The 17,919-nt window shown below is 31.0% G+C and overlaps 2 protein-coding genes across 2 annotated transcripts; one reads left to right on the top strand and one right to left on the bottom strand.

Moving 5' to 3' along the window:
- Nucleotides 1-322: 322 nt before the first annotated feature.
- On the bottom strand, nt 323-10,485 carry LOC132725351 (uncharacterized). Its single transcript, XM_060710459.1, has 2 exons — nt 10,344-10,485; nt 323-1,811 (listed from the first exon to the last, which is right to left on the bottom strand). Exon 2 carries the CDS (start codon nt 1,795-1,797, stop codon nt 1,024-1,026), a length of 774 nt encoding a protein of 257 aa, XP_060566442.1. The 5' UTR covers nt 1,798-1,811; nt 10,344-10,485; the 3' UTR covers nt 323-1,023.
- Nucleotides 10,486-16,325: 5,840 nt separating this feature from the next.
- Nucleotides 16,326-17,125, top strand: LOC132725352 (zinc finger protein 492-like). The gene has a single exon (XM_060710460.1). The coding sequence runs from the start codon at nt 16,452-16,454 to the stop codon at nt 17,031-17,033; it is 582 nt and encodes a 193-aa protein (XP_060566443.1). The 5' UTR covers nt 16,326-16,451; the 3' UTR covers nt 17,034-17,125.
- Nucleotides 17,126-17,919: the final 794 nt, after the last annotated feature.

Below are 17,919 nucleotides of genomic sequence, written 5' to 3' on the forward strand. Positions count from 1 at the left end.
CCTTTGTAAAGAGGAAAAATCAATAGAAATAAAACCCGCAAATTGTTTTCTCGAAAACAATTAAGTGCGTCTTGACAAATTGTTGAATCTTCTCTGTAGGAGATTGATAAATTGCCTCAGAAACTTAAGACACAACATTGCCTTTTTGGCGCACACAGGAGAATTCCAAACCTTGAAATTCTTGAATTGAAATATGGTTGCCAAGGAAAACGGAATAATAATTATTATTCTGGGCAGATGTATTGTTTTCTATTACTCATGCGTTAAAATATTAGAGCCAGGAAAAATAACTTATTCCTGACTGACTATAACGAAGAAATGGTATCATTTTAATTTTAGTTTTTATATAGTATGCTATATACTTCATAACAAATTCGATACAAATTCTTAATAAATTACACTAAACGGACAACTATCTTTGTTTGATCACTAAATTTTTATTACAAATATTAATATACTTACATATAAAACTGTAAATTGAACGTATGTATACATAGTTTGACAACTTTGGGTCACTTAGAGTCAATAAAACATCATATATCACCGAAATATGTCAACTTCTCTTAATTAATTGATTTGTAGTTAGTGCAAAGTTCAAATGTATGGCGTCCATTTAGTGACATAATTATGTTGAATTGCCTATCAAAGGTAACGCGAACATTGTTTGAGGGTAACGCCCACGTGCTCCATCCTCTGAGTGTTTGAACGTTTCATATTCCACGGCGTGTGTTTTTCCCCGGGTTTGTATTCATTAATTTCAACTATACTTTCCGGAATGTATATAGCTTTTGTGGTTTTCCGGAATGCATTTATATTTTCTTGTATATGATATAAATATATAATCTAAATATCATCCGAAGAATAAGTTATCACGAGTATAATTTAATAATGTTCAAGAGAGCGCGCAGTTTGATTGCGTAGAAAGAAGCGTAAACAAAATGCGTTCACAACTTGCGTTCACAACGTGCGTAGGCAGCAGTTTTAAACCCGTACGTTCATCACAATGCATTTTTAACTAACACCTCATTCTGTATTTTCATTTTCATCCGTATTAACCACATCTTTCAATGCCATCTGGCTCAGTTTCACATGTTGTTCTATTCCAAATCTACATTTACACCGTCCTTGCGAAACATAATAAATTCCGGTTTTATCAACGCGGAATCCTTGGTCCGCGCGGAAAATGTGTCTGACGTCACCCGTTAGCGTTGTAATCGGAGAGTTATCACGTTTGCTTCTCAAGGTCACGTGGATCTTTCCTTCGAACTTCGTCTCACATTTGAAATGACTCGTGTACTCATCTTCCTTAAGCACCAGATCAGCCTTGGTTTTGAACTGTGCTGGAACACTTATCTGATTATCTACGGACCAGACGAGTTCTTCCTCGAACGATTCTTCGTCTGCTTTTTTAACAGACATTTCACCTTTAAATCCGGCGTTTGCCTCAATCACAGGGTTTGGAGGGCACAGCTTAATGTCAAGGCTAAATCCGATCGTATAACACTTTTCCATAGAAATGTTACATGTTGATTTTGTTCTCCGTTCCGTTTTCAGGGTATAAACTTGTGGCTGGTTTGTATCATTCGTAAAGTACGCAGAAAAGAGCACGTGCGTTTTCGGCGTCGATTTTTTTACCGCATCATAATATTCTGTTTTTCCATGATGAATCCGCATGTGATTCCAGTTTATATCTGTAGATAAGATGTCGTCTGCGTCTTTTCGCTGGCTCTTGTCAAGCGGGAAATCGTTGACCCATGTTTTAACCAGCTCCTCAAGGTCTATTAGTTCCTGCGACATACCTCCGTTAGATCCTGAAAAATAAAATCTTTTTCATTTAAAATTTGAAACAATTTACATGATTTTGCATTATTGTCCAAAAACATTAGATTCTTAATGTATTTAAATCCCATTATTACTCAATATGCATATTTTCATGTATGCATTGCCAATTTAATTATTGCATTGCAATGAAATGTAACTATACCTTTTGGAAACATATTCAACCGTCATGCATTAAACTATGCCTTAAGACATTCAACGAAGGGTTTTCACTGAATGCCCAGAGTCGTATAATGAATAGCATGTATATGTTTACAAATTTTGATAATTGTACAGATTTTGACCTCCCCGTATTGTTCAAATCAATCGATCATATCTTATAAACGTTTGATTTGTACGCCCTAAGCGACACACTTTATAAAAACGTATCAATTCAGTTATTTAACTCATTTTCTGCTTTTCAATTAATCAATGTTTAACATGTTCACGCATGTCAGTGTCACGCAAACCCATTTAAAACATTTGACTTATTAATTAAACGCATCGACCTTTTTTAATATCGATTTTTTATAATCACAACATTATTGGGATTGTGAGTCAGAATTCAGAACTGTGCAGTCAATCGTAAAAGACAAAGTTCGTAAATTTTAGCACAATACCGATGCCTTTGAAATGTTTAATAATTTCATTCTTTTGGGCTGCTTCACCAAAAATATGCCTTTTTACAAGAAATCGAATAGTTTTCAAGCTGCAAACCTTCCAATGATTTAAAAAGTCAACTTAAAGGAGGTCCACTGGTGTTCAAAAGCCTTAAAGTATAAGTTTGAAGTTTTGACACAGATGAAGTGTTGAACTTAAATAAATAAACAATGAAAAGTTTAATAAGAAAATTAGATCTTAAATAAAAGCGATTTTGGATAATTTTGTACAACGAAAATGATTATATGATTCTGCGAATGATCAGAAATTTTGCGAATAATTCATGAGTGCAAACCTATACACTAATTATAAATTGTATGAAATACTCAATAAATTTTGAATCCTGTTATGCATATTTATAGGTTATATCTTTGGAAAGTAAATACGCAAGCCTTAATAATGAAAAAAAAAACAAAAAAAAAAACCTCGACCTGGAAGTATATTTTTTAATAATTTCTTTAATATCAATGATGAATTGTAGTCCCACACTCCCTCAAAGAAAACTACATTAAAAATGAAGAATTATTTTAGAAGCAGTCTTTTTCTCTGCCTCAATTCCTGTTTTTATCCCTTCTAGTTTTTTTCGAAGGCACACATTTGTTATTGTTAGCCTCGATATATAATACCCTCTCGGGAAACATTAGGACACAATAACATTTTTATTCAAATTGGGCATCGTGTGGAAGATTGGTGAATTATTGTAAATGCCTAATGGAGTTTCGCGACCTTGTTTTAACATGGTACATTACTATTTTATACACTGACTACTGTAAGAAACGGATTACCAAGTATTTAGAAGAAATTTTTTGTTTTGTTGATTTTTTCGGCCACAGTTGCTGTTTCTTTGTTTTGGTGCTATCTGCATGGAAAGTTTTTTAATTGCTCACTTAATTACATACATATTTGATAACATAATTATGTATAAATACAATATGTATTTCTCATTTTTGGTATGTCAATAAATATGTTCGAATGTGCACATTAATTTCATTGAAGGTTGGAAATCATATAAACCAAGTTGTTTGTTTGTTTCTTCTTTAAAAGCATAACTCATTTAAATTTTGCGACATTTCCTCAATTCATTAATGGTTGATATCTTATTATATTAAAAAAAATGCGACAGTTCCTTAATTCATTAATCGTTTATACATGTATATTGTGATAATAAATGAGCCGTGTCATGACAAAACCAACATAGTGGGTTTGCGACCAGCATGGATCCAGACCAGCCTGCGCATCCGCGCAGTCTGATCAGGATCCATGCTGTTCGCTATCAGTTTCTCTACTTGTAAAAGGGTTTGTAAGCGAACAGCATGGATCCTGATCAGACTGCGCGGATGCGCAGGCTGGTCTGGATCCATGCTGGTCGCAAACCCATTATGTTGGTTTTGTCGTGTCACGGCTCAAATAGATTGACATTGATTCCTGTGCCGGACATTCCTCTATAAATAATCGTAATGCATTGTTTGGACATCTCTTTCTACAATAATCCTAATTCAAGCAGACGTTAGGGCGTTTTCAATTAGTGTCACTGGATATTCGCCATCTAATGTCATTTGCAAAATTGGAGATAGTACCACCTCGTGCCTTGTCATAATATCTTATATTTGACCCATACATAATTCAATAGAGTTCGCTTGAAATGGACGGCAAAGGTACTCCCCGCCCCCACCCCCTTCCCGAGAAAGAAGGAGCAATAAACGGCAAAACAGAAAATCCCACGTCCTACCGAAAGGAGTAAAATATCAAATAATAAAAAAGTAAATGAACTCAAGTTCAAATAAATAGAATTTGTTTATAATCTAAAACAATATAAAGTGAATTCGATTAGAATTGTAAAATAATATTAAAAAGAAGCAGTGAAATATTAAGTCTGACTGCATACTCTCTAATAAAAATACCTTAATATCAAATTTTGAGCATGATATATCAACATATTGAACCAACAGTTAACCAACAATATTATTGATAATATGCGGAATCTTTTCTCTCCAGTTGGAAACGCTGGCCAAGTTAATTAGAAAAGCAGGCCTGTTTACTGACTTCGATTTATTAACATCTTATAACTGACTGTCTATTTGCCATGAATATGACTGGCAAACCCCAAGATAGTTCTGAAAATTCTAATATTTCATCGTATGATATTAAATTACCCACAATGCTCTTAACCAATGTCTATTATACTAAAAACCACAAAACAAGTCTATTACCGACGGTTATTCAAAGATCATGCGAAATATTTCAACAGGTCTATTTCGGATGTTTGTTTTGTTACACTGTTATGGTGTTTAAATTATTGGCATATCGTATGCGGGATTACAACTTTTTTTTAAAGAGCCATCAAGTAAAATGTAACATAGAGAAATTGTTTTGTTTAAAAAGTGTTCTTTACTCTTACACAAGGAACAACTCTACCATCACCAAAGAGACCCCCCTCGCTTATCATATTGCGGTAAACTCTAATACCATAAAATAATATTTAAATCACATTTCTAAAACAAAATTCTAACAAAAATATTATTGATACTTTAAAATACCAGTCAGTAATAGCTTGAAATTATGTTTAAAATAATAGCTGTGTGTTTTAGGGGAGGTGGCCGGTGTACGTGTAGTAGACTGCAGAGACGGGGTTCCAACGCCAGCATCTTATAGGCTTGCTGTTTTTGTTTTTTTGTTTTTTTTTTCTTTTTATGGCAATGTGAAAAGTATAAAGTGTCTTTTCAGCTTAGTTAACTTATGTAAAATACCTCGGGTGCTCCTCTGAAATTATTTTAAGGTCGAATGGGCTCTTGAGTATAACCGGCGATATTATGCATGGTCAAATATCGTATCACGATTAAAATCAGTGTCTTCAATTTAAATTAAATGATCAAATATTTTCTACCGAAAGTTTATTTAGCTATTAAAACGTAAGCAGGCTATTTAGTTAGATTTATACATACATGTATATAATTTATTAACAGTTAAAGAAAATCACTGAAAACTATTACATACTTCAGAACATGAAATGAATTTCAAATATATTCATGATAAAAAAAAATGAATTTTCAAGTTGGGATACAAACTTAAAATAGTAGTACCATGAATAAACATGTTTTATTCACTGTTCGAATGAATAAATACACGAAAGTATTTTTCTAGTATTGATAAGGATAATCAATTAAGATAACCGTTATTTCCCCAAATTCCAAACGGTTCTGACAGTACTTTAGACTACTTTTATCATAACGTTTAACTTTACTTAGCTACGAATTCTTTCCAGATAACAGTTTTCTGCACACATTTGCACCTCATTCAAAAAGAGATGAAAATCAGAAATTGTGTATGTATTTTCGATACACCGGATGATAAGAGACAATTTTATCCGCAGGTACCCTGATAAATCTCGAAATTTCCTAAATGAACTACTGATAAGCCCGATAGGCTTTCAGCATTCACCTGATCTATGTAAATAAAGGTAAGCTAGAAACATTATTTTATATACATGATGAATGATATGTACATAGATTCCAAAACCTTAAAGAAAATCAAACAGGTATAAAATAGTGTTGGTGTGAGCATAAAATGAATGAATGAAAAAAAGAGCACCGATAAGTTACGTTTGCAACTTAAAAGGGTCCCGGAACTTTTTTATATTTGGCAGGTGCGATGTACCTTTACTTATGCTTAAAATCGTTGAAGTGAGTAAAAAATTAAAATAAAAAAATAATAAATAAATAAATAAATAAATAGATAAATACATCGATCAATCAATCAATATTGCACCATATTTCATGGGTAAAATTAAAATAAAAATTGGTATATTTTTTTAAGTTTTGACTGGTCATATTTTAGCAAAATTATCCTGATACAGACAATATTATAATAAAACTATTAAAAATTAATTTGGATACTGTAAAAATGAGTTTTCTTATTAAAAATTTGAAAATCATTTCACAGTTTTTCTGCAGTCGTGTTTAATACGGTAATATTTCATATAGGTAAACACATTTCTCGTCACATATATGCAGGATCATAATAAATTCTATACTTAAGCAACAAGCTCGTGAAAATCGTGCATAAAAATGATATGTTATATGTTCATAAAAAAGAACCTAAGGCAAGGCATATGCTAAGTATATATCAAAAACATATTTTATCACCAAAGTAAGTTCTTCTTGACTTGCTAATTTATGAGAAAACATCTTCATTAACTTATGTGATGTACCTTTGTTGTTTGAATGTCAAACACCGATTATGATATATTAATTGTTAATAACGGAAAAGCACGTAAAACACTTGTCATTTCTTGTAAGATAATGGTAGAAAAAAACTATGTCTCATTTACAACTATAAGATCTTTGACATTCACTGGACATAAAACAGAAAACTTCAGAGAGAAACGGTTGCTAGGTCCTGCGAATGATCAAGATCCAATAAATTTGTCTTTAATGGCAACATACCATTGTTATTATGTCTAGTTTATGAGATATTGTGTCGGTGTTATAGAGGGGAAGGGAAATAAAAAAGAAGAAGTACTCAAGCCTTGTGAGCCCATGAATGCTATAATTGATTTAAGTAAAACATTTCAGCAAAGCATTAACATTGAATGCAAACTTTAATGTATCATCTGTGATCAAAATGGAGTTGAGGATGAATTCCACTAAAAACCATTTTGGATTTTGTACGATTTTGACATAAATTTAACGATGACTGATTTTATTTCGGTCAAGTTTATGATAAACATTTTTACTTTAATTGATTTGGCCACTTTAATAAAAGAAATGTAGTGGTGCTGAATAAAACTGCATTCAAAACTATATGTTACTTACATATAGGTATTTCTTATTGTTCAACTACAATTAAGCTTTATTTTAGCATAATTTCAATTGAATTTAATAAATGTCAAATAATATATGATATCTATACTTGCTTTGTACGGAGAGTGACACTTTGATATACTAGGATTTGCTCGGACATTTTTTCCAGGCTTTTTCATTATAATACGTTGCAATTTCTCATTTACGTTCATCTCATTGAAGTGTATTGTCAATTTTCATTTCCTACCATATAGTTTACCTTTGGAAAATGTATAATATCTGTGAAGCTATTTCCAGTTTAATTAGAGACTTCAGTTACCTACAATAGCCATGATACATTGATTTCGCAGCAGGGTGACTGCCTAATTATATACTAGTATATGTCTAATTATATACTAGTATATATCTCTCAAATATTTTTTGTATTCATCCGTTAAATAGTAATGTATCTCCCCTTTTGTGACCAAGGTCTAGATATATAGATACAAAGGCAAAGGACGTTGTGAGTATTATAATACCCCAAGGGTCGACAATTTGTTTTATAAATGGGTAGAGAGTGTCGCTATGTATCATTTAATCAATTTGTAACACGCAAACTTTAAACGTTGACATTCATTTTCGCATGTTTTTGTTTCTGTGTTTTCTAATTTCTTTTTTTTTAATTGTTACATGTCCACCACCTTGTTTATAGGATCTGTAAGTGTTTACTTCAAATGTCGACTCTAGTGAATGGATTGTATTTTTATTGTTATTATTGCTTTCTTTCTGATATGCATGTATATATAAACAATTGTTACTGTCTACCTTGTCAACTTTTAAAAGCGTCACAACAACAAAGTCTATGCTTGACCATACTTTTTTTTCGGCAACTGCAATTTTTATTCAGTGGCCGTCTTTTAACTAATATAGTGCTTCTTTTTAAATTTGAGAACCATTCGAAATATTACATACCTTAAAACGAAACTGTTTTATCATTATCATTACTTATTTATTATTTTAAATTTATCTCAGATCTAAAAAGTAAACAGACTAAAATCGCTCCATATTTTCAGCGTCTTATAAAGTTCTATTTGAAAGACCCCGATATTTTCAAAAAATAACATGTTAATAAAAGCGTCTGTTGAGTCAGACCCGCAGGAATTTATTCAAGCGACAATTAACCCCGAGTCTTCGCGCGACAAATACCGTCGTTAATAATTCATTTACTATGAGCGGGATTCCCTGGTCAATTGTTGAATCAATTAAGTATGCACGGCAATAAACGCTGTATAAATGTCATTGAATCATACACAAATACTGTAACAAGTTGCAGTTAATAATGACAATATAAAACACAAAAATATACCACAGATACAGTAACATATGAAGAGGTTATTACTCTCAACCCTGTGCTTAGCGACCAACTCCGAACAGAGATCAACCTGTAAAAAAGGCTCCTTTTTGATAAACTTTCAATTATTGAATCGAACAGAGTAACTTCCAAATAATGACCTCGTGTCTATCAAATCAGTGTTCAATCTCTCCATTTGTCCATATTATAGGCGTAGGTCTCTTCCTACTAGTACTCTACAGGGATAACTATTTTGAAGAGTTTCTTTTTAATTGCTCCTAAAAATGAGCCCCATGTGGCTGAGGTATTGAGGCATCAAAATTGCGGCCACCGTTTACCGTGCATGATCTTAAGAGGCGACTAAATGTGTTCGTGTTGCTTGAATTTATGCATTTCAAAGCTCTAGCAGATGAGGTGGTTTTGACCCTTGGTGTTGCTTTAAGTTTGTAACACCACAGGTTGACCAAAAATCACATTTCCTGATTCAGCGTTATATGACCTAAATTGTGTTGGTGCACCGAAAAAAACCAAATACAAAACAAACAATTAAATCCTAATAACGATGAATGGATTGGTCCAGATTGAAATACGGACGTGTTCATTTAAGATAATTAGGGTGGTAGTTTTTAAAAACCCTACGTATGTTAGGGCATATATTCAGAGATATATTAACCCTCTGCATAACTTTACATCTACACATCTTATCTAATTAATTCATATTTCATTAAAGGCCCTAAAGAGGATAGGCCAATTAACCGACCATTAGCCATCTATCAATTCTTGATTGTATGACCCAATAAACTTAATAAGTACGGAAACCGAAAAATGTTGAAATATTAAATTATGATGGATGGACTGCTCAATTAGATCCTCTTCTTTAAGGGGAATCTTTAACCAAGTATGTAGTTCCGGTTTAGAGTATCGTACTAAATTGTGTTTAATATGATGTACATTTGTACGACAAGAAGGGTTAATTTATTTCCGTGTTTTATCAAATAACTGTTATGTTTTCGAAATAATTCGAATACTTAAAGGATATTTAGCTAGTTTAGAACAAACACACAGTGGTCACACCCTGTCCGATGCGTTCATACACATAATGTTTGTTTTAAAGACGACTCCTTCTAAAAAAACTTAGCAAAAATTGTACCGACAGATTTAAATTACGGAATTTAAATGATTCGTCTTTAAAATGATTGTTTTTGTGTAACAGAATCTTTCTCATATCTACCACAAAGGTAACTTATTTCCTCATCTTCCATTATTCGACTGCCATTTTGCATAAATTAAACTTATATAGATAGACGAGTCTATACGCGGATCTGATGGTAATTTTAAACTTATTCTGTCGTAAGATCAAAACGTATAGCCTGATTTTATATCGATTAATTCATCAATAAAGTGGTGTGTATCGAACTTTCTTAAGTCGTTAAATGTTAGCTTAAGATTTATAATGTAAATATTTTCATGCTTGTTCAAGTTTTACACAATTCACTGGTTATGACTATATGATTTTGATATATTTGCTGTAAATATTTTAAACCCATTAAATTTTATTATTTTTTGCCCCTATTGCATATGTAACATAGGATTGCTATTTTAAAACAGTAGTTTAAAGTATTTCGTATTATTTAGAGATAAATGTATGTGGAAAAAGGGAACGCCTTAAAACAAATATAACACATAATCTAATGTATAAAAAATCTAATCAAACACTAAAATAAACTCATCTTTACCTGCCCAATCTTATAAATCCGGATAAAATGCAATCAGAATTATCTAAATTCTAAATAACTTGCACGCACTTTTTTTTCGTTACTGTATCACTCAGTACTATAATTTTTTCCCGATCTATAGTGGATGTGGCCTCGCTTTCAGTATGAATGCGCAATGACGCGTTTGCGCAGATATCAACAATGCGCCTTAACAGTTTCAGTTATCTTATTTTTATTTTTTTATTTTTTTTCTTATTTTTTGTTTGTTTGCTTTTAAATAATTCAAGATTTAATGTACAATCATATAATTTAAAATCAGGAGTATGTGAAATGGAGATTGGTTATGAAAATGATGAAGAATTACCCATAATAATAATGATAATGATAATATGATATGATATGATATGATATGATAATTTTCATTTTGATATGATATAATATAATATAATATAATATAATATAATATAATATAATATAATATAATATAATATAATATAATATAATATAATATAATATAATATAATATAATATATATATAATATAATATAATATAATATAATATAATATAATATAATATAATATAATATAATATAATATAATATAATATAATATAATATATATATATATATATAATAATAAATATAATATAATATAATATAATATAATATAATATAATATAATATAATATAATATAATATAATATAATATAATATGAGATAACATAACATAACATAACATAACATAACATTATATAATAATGAATATTAATAACGAAATTATAAAATTGATGATGATGATAGTAATGATGATGAATATGAATACTATATTAGGTTAAATGAAGATGTTAAGGGGAAAACGGTAGCATATTTAAGTACTTAACCTTCATATTTCATGATTTCTTTAAGTTATATACAGTATAATCAGAATAAAAATCTGTCCTACTCTTTACTTTTTATAGTTATGAGTTTCAGAATCATCAGAATAAAAGTTTTAAAACTGTCTTAGATTATCTATTTGACGAGATTAGATGGAAAAAAACTCGTTAAACTCCGCCCATTAAATTAGCATATATACCAGTCATTAAACATGGTGTAGTTGTCTTAGTTCTTGTCATTATTCTTGTTATTAGATAAGTGACACGACATAGTCGTTCCAGAGTTAATCACTGAAGGGAGATAACTATTACAAACTATTTAGGCGACCTTTTTAGAAGTTATCTCCCGTATGCCCAGCTACTTGTATGCCTGACTTTGATCATAATCGTCGTCATCGTTGTTGTCATTGTCATCGTTACTATCATCATAATATCATCACCATCATCATCATTAGTAACAGTAAAAAATGAAAATTTGATTTTCACAGTTACTCTAGTTTTCGGCACATAAAACATAAACATTATTAAGATTATCATTTAGCATCGCCATTATTCAATTATTATTATTATTATTATTACCCGGAGGCAAGATAAAGTCTTTTTTGAAAATATAATTGTACTAACAGGGGAGGTTAAGAAATTGCCATTAACTTTCTTCTCAATCCTGATTCGAAATTATAATGCAAATGCAATTGTATCTTATTTAATTAACGAAACAAATCTTATTTAAAGAGAAAATTATCATAACTATTTTACTTAAAAATGAATCAGAACAAATATATTTAGTTGTACCATGCACTCGGATTGTAATGTGCGCGAAATGTGACAAGATTTGCTTTATGTGAATACATGTATATGTATGAGGCCCGATCAAACAAACAATAATTCAAGACGCACAATTGCTAGCTTATTAACTTGTATATAGTGCAGGTTAGATAAATGAAACTTAAAAATATTGTTAGAGAGATATTTTGTCACCTGATTTTATTTGTTTTGGGTTTTACGTCACATCGACACAGTATATGTCATATCGCGACGTTCCAGCTTTACTGGCGGACGAAGACCTCAGGTGCCCTTCCGTGCATTAATTCAGGCACGAACGGGCACCTGAGTAGAACCATTGACGTTCCGTAAGCTAGCTGGATAGCTTCCTCACATGAAAGAATCCAAAGTATCTGTCGAGATTCGAACCCACAAACCTAATAATAAATTTACATTGACTGAAATTTCGATTTGCTTGCTTTGGCTTGGTTGACTGAGAAATTGCTACCGTAGCAGAATCTGATCCTTAAGTAGATCTGACAGATAAAGTTGTCATTATAGATGAGCCAGGCCAGGCCTTGCTGCAACAAATGTTTATGATTTTACAGTAATGAATAATAATCTTAAGCATAAACAATACATATATTAAGAACAGTATCTCGTCAATGTATGAATTATCATTACATGTATATTGACTGCTATGATTTTATGACTTTTTTGTATTCAATTTGTGTACTTTAGGTATTTTCTATTTCTGACACAAAAAAAAAACAACAACGTTTCGTTTCTGCATTGTAATGTTACCCTTAAATTTTAGCCAAAATCGGTTTGTCTGAAACGTGAAAAAAGAAACTTGATATTGCATATTAATTTTTGCCTTTTTTACCTTCTTGTGGATTTCTTTTCGTGAAAATCTAACAAACTTATAGAACATACAATGCAAAACCTAACAAATTTCTAGAACACACAATGCCCTCTTGACTGAAGAGATAATAATAAATTGAATAATGGGAGACAACTGTGTAGTCACTTGTAAAATATTTTTGTTGTCTTCACTCCCCTTTTGACAAAATGTGACAAAAAGATAATACATGTATATTCGAGAGAGAAACTGAAAGAAATTAAAGAGCAATTAATCTTTATAATATTGTACTTCTAAAATGTTCAAAGCAATCATATTATAACCTTATAATTACTCTAAATAAAAAATGTGTAGTTAGAAAGTGAGTTTTATAATGATAACAAAATAAAAAAACTTGATTTTATCCTCTTAATTTTATATTAGGAAAATTCACAGCCCGGTATGTATTTCGTAATGAATATTTTGTAATATTATATATGTCGTGAGCGTTTAGGTCGTGGTAATTCTTCAAACAACCGTTTACTTGTATAGGCAGCCATATTGCCTCTGAAAGTTTTTAGAATGAATTATATTGAAACTTTAAAGGAAAGATACTCGAACAGGTTATAGGTTCAGCTTATTTATAAGAAAACTCTCGTGTTACTTTCATTATTTAACTAATGGCACTTCAAAGACACTTCGTCGTCGTCGTCGTCATCGTCGTCATCGTCATCGTCATCATTCATTATTCATCATTTATCATCATCATTCATCATCATCATTCATTATTCATCGTCGTCGTCGTCGTCATCGTCATCATCATCATCATCATCATTCATCATTTATCATCATCATCATCATCATCATCATCATTACGCCGTCTAAAACTAATGACAATGATTTTGTTAAAAATGTCGTGACAATTATTTATTACGTCATTTATACCTTATTTCAGGTAACCAAAATAACCTCCGCTGAACAGCAGCCCATAATTCTGCTGTACTTCCGACAAAATGTTTTTGAGGTTCTCGCGTTACTGAAATGCTTGCTTTGCGAGCGGCCTGCTTTCCAAAACGAATTAACAGTCAATATAATGTATATACAATGTATATATAATGTACCTACATAAAAATGTATAATATAATAATATTAATATTTGCATAATTATTGCACTTAAATTAACATATAAATCTACATCTTTCATTTAATTGCATGTCAACAGGGCAATTATCCAATTTGATATTTACGGAAACGTCAACCTATTGAAAGTATATTTCCGGGTGTAATTAAAATGCCGTAATTATTGCTTTCATTTTATCACTTAATTTTCTGACTTCTTAATTAACCTTAATATCATTTTTAAATCAATTGAATTCCACGATTTAAAGAAACTAGATAAAAGAACAAACTTAGGTTCTGTACACAGCATTATCATTTCTACGGTCGTGGCATTGCTGTACATGGATATACCAAAGAGAGAAGAACGGTTTTAATTTGTCAATATCCACACTCTTTTGTCATTTTTGTCATATAGTAAAATACTTCTTTTAAGTGACAGAGACGAAACTGTAAGAATTTTAAAGGGAATATTTGTTAAAGTTTTATTGTAGATTTCAGCTGACATTGGTCAGATAATTGAAAACAAGATAAAGATAAATTCATTTGAACAGCAATGAACACGAACAAGACTAAGTTTAAGTAATAGGCAAAGATATATGATTTTATCTTTAATTAAAGAACAGCGAAGAACCGTTATTGAAGTCAAGTTCTTTATACAACAGTTGCATCTATATCAAGGCAGCAATAAATATGTATTTTAATAATTTAACACACATAACACACAACAAGTTACAATATCAGTTTTAGAAAGACAATTTACTTGAACTCATCGTCGGAACCCACGGGTACTGATTCCGCTGAGCTACATTCATCACGCGAATGAAGGTGACCGAGGATGCCTTGAACATTGATTTGGTACATTGCGATTCGTTATGTACGGGGGGGGGGGGGGGAAGTTGGAGTTGTCTCATGCTTTAATTTTTCTACGTTACCGTAGTCCACATACGGGTCTTACGTGATATCCCATTAGAAACGATTTGATTATAAAATTAATGATTAATCAATACACAAGGAAAAATTTATTCAACATGAATGTTTGAATTTTCATTTAGAATAACTGTGTTTATTATATACTTATTAATGAAATATTGATTTGATGAAATGAAATGTGTACTTTTATTTTCCATAATTATATTCTTTGTAAAAATTTATTTTTCAAGACAGTAAAACATATACTAATTGTATTTTCAATGGTGTCTTGCGGGATACTTTCTTCTAAATTCAGTCGAAACACAAAAATTACAGTGGAAGTCTTTCAAATTGTACATATTGTCTCAAAAGAGAAAAATGTACATAATAAACAGAAAATTCAAATTTTATTAGCTCACCTAAGCTAGCTCAGGGGAACCTTTTTGGATCGTTGAGTCCACACTCTAGACTAAGTGTCATTTTTGCGCCTTTGTAAGGTTGCTTGTCTAGGTAATTGCCTGGATGAGGTCGAACATGGGTCATCCGGTATTGAGCCTACAGTCATTCAATATCCTCTATCCATGCAGTCGCAAAAGATTCGTGGGTCTGTGATAAACATTTCAACAAAGTTACAGTCGCTTGTAAATAAAGTATCATGAGACTGAGTGTCTGCAAACGTTGATGAATAAAATTATTAATATAATGTGAATTGTACAGGAGAAATAATTATGTTGTTTAAAGGGTCCCACTTCTATCAAGGAAATACAAGCTGATAAGATGGACAATAAAGACACATTTTGTGAGAAATTATCAAGAAATGGTATTCAAAGAAATAAGACGCTCAGCAGAGATAAAGTGACACAAAGATGGGATGTTTGTGATAAAACATTTACTCAACGAAGTTATCTGAACCTACATATTACAAAACATACTGGCGAGAAGAATTATAAATAGAGGATATTAAATGAGTGTAAGTTCAATACTGAATTTATTGCACGAGTTGAATAAAATTATATTATGCGAGCCTCTGGCGAGCATAATATTATTTTATTCAACGAGTGCAATAAATAATGGATATTCAAGTTTTTTTCTATAAATACAGGATTTATTTTCATCGAGTGGTATGAAAATAAATATTTCATGAGTGGCGGTAGCCACGAGTGAAATATGGTAATTTTCATGCCACAAGATGAAAATAAATCATGTATTTATAGAAAAAACTTGAATTATCTGTTTATTATATACATTTTTCTCTTCTTCTTTTTTTGACAGTAAAATTTAAAAGACTTCCCCTAACATTTTGTGGATTGGCTGAATTTTAGAAGAATGTTGTCCGGCAAGACACCAGTGAAAATACGGAAAATATGTTTCACAGTTATGAAAACAAAAATCACAGTGAAAATACGGAAAATGAAAATACGCATTTGACTGCATCAATATTTCTTAGTATTTAATGTATAAGTATATAATAAATAACTATATTGTTTAATTCAGGGTCTCACTTCTATCAAGGAAATACAAGCTGATAAGATGGACAATAAAGACACAGTTTGTGAGAAATTATCAAGAAATGGTATTCAAAGAAATAAGACGCTCAGCAGAGATAAAGTGACACAAAGATGGGATGTTTGTGATTAAAACTTTTATTCAACGAAGTTATCTGAACCTACATATTACAAAACATACTGGCAAGAAGAATTATAAATGTGAAATATGTGTTAAAACATTTTCTCGACGAAGTTCTCTGAACATACACATGACAAAACACAACGGCGAGGAAAAACATATGTGTGGCTTGTGTTATAAAGCATTTTCTAGACGAAACCATCTTATCGAGCATATGAGAATTCACACTGGCGAGAAGAATTATAAGTGTGAAGTATGTTTTAAAACATTTTCTCAACGAGGTTCACTGACGACACATATGAGAATACACACTGGCACTAAGGAACATGAATGTGAAGTGTGTAATAAAGCATTTGTTACAAAAAGCCATCTTAATGCGCATATGAGAATACACACTGGCGAGAAAAACCATAAGTGTGAAGATTGTGACAAAGCCTTTACTTTACGAGGTAATCTTATCGTACACATGACAACACACACTGGCGAGAAGAAGCGCAAGTGTGAAGTGTGTGATGAAGCATATACTCAACGAGTTTCACTGAAGAGACATATGAACATACACACTGGCGATCAGAAATAGATAAAGAAAGTATACATGTAAAATCTGTTTTCTCATTGCAGTTATCTTATCACATTTATGGTAATACATGCTGGCAAGAAAAAAAACAAAACAAAAAAAAACAACAAATGTGAAATGTGTCTTATTACACAAATGGCAGAACATGCTGGCCAAACATTACACAAATATAAAGTGTTATTCTTATCACACATATGGAAAAACATACTGGTAAGACAAAACATAATTGTGATTTGTGTGATAAGGCTTTTCTCATCAAGGTTCTTTGAACGAACATAAGACATTACACACTAGTAGTGATATTAACATAATTTGACCTTTGTGACCATTGAATTTTTTAAAACAAGTTTAATCACAAATATGATAAGTTTTGATAAGTATGAACTTTAATTTATAATACTATATCTAGTAAAAGTTAAACGTAAATTTGACCTTCACATACATAGTTATTACAACTTATAAAATATATAAATTTATTATATACATGTACTTGTAAATGAAATATCAAGAAATATTGATGAAATAAAATGCGTACTTTTATTATCCGTATTTCCACTGTTAAAAAAATATTTTTCACTTCAGTGAAAGATATCTCCGTATTCTCACTTCTCTTGCTGGACTACTTTCTTTTAGATTCAGCCATTACACATAATTAAAAGTTTTGGCCGTCATATATTAAATTGTTATCTGCATCTAGTTTTAGCATAATAAACATTTGTTTTATTGTTTTATTTGTTGTCTTCTAATATTTGGATTTTTAAACAATATTATGTTTATTTGTCTAATAATTTCCATTGGTTCTCTACCAAGTTATCCATAAAGTCCTTTCAGATTTGTTTGAGGTATTAACAACTAATATTTTTCTGCTCAAGTTTGTGTGATTTTTTTT

The sequence above is a fragment of the Ruditapes philippinarum genome, unplaced genomic scaffold, assembly GCF_026571515.1.
Source record: "Ruditapes philippinarum isolate M1 unplaced genomic scaffold, ASM2657151v2 ctg3178_1_1_1_1, whole genome shotgun sequence".
Lineage (NCBI taxonomy): Eukaryota > Metazoa > Mollusca > Bivalvia > Venerida > Veneridae > Ruditapes > Ruditapes philippinarum.

What these genes read in the sequence shown, in the direction of transcription:
- LOC132725351 (XM_060710459.1), bottom strand. Translation starts at nt 1,797, where the DNA reads ATGTCGCAGGAACTAATAGACCTTGAGGAGCTGGTTAAAACATGGGTC.
- LOC132725352 (XM_060710460.1), top strand. Translation starts at nt 16,452, where the DNA reads ATGTTTGTGATTAAAACTTTTATTCAACGAAGTTATCTGAACCTACAT.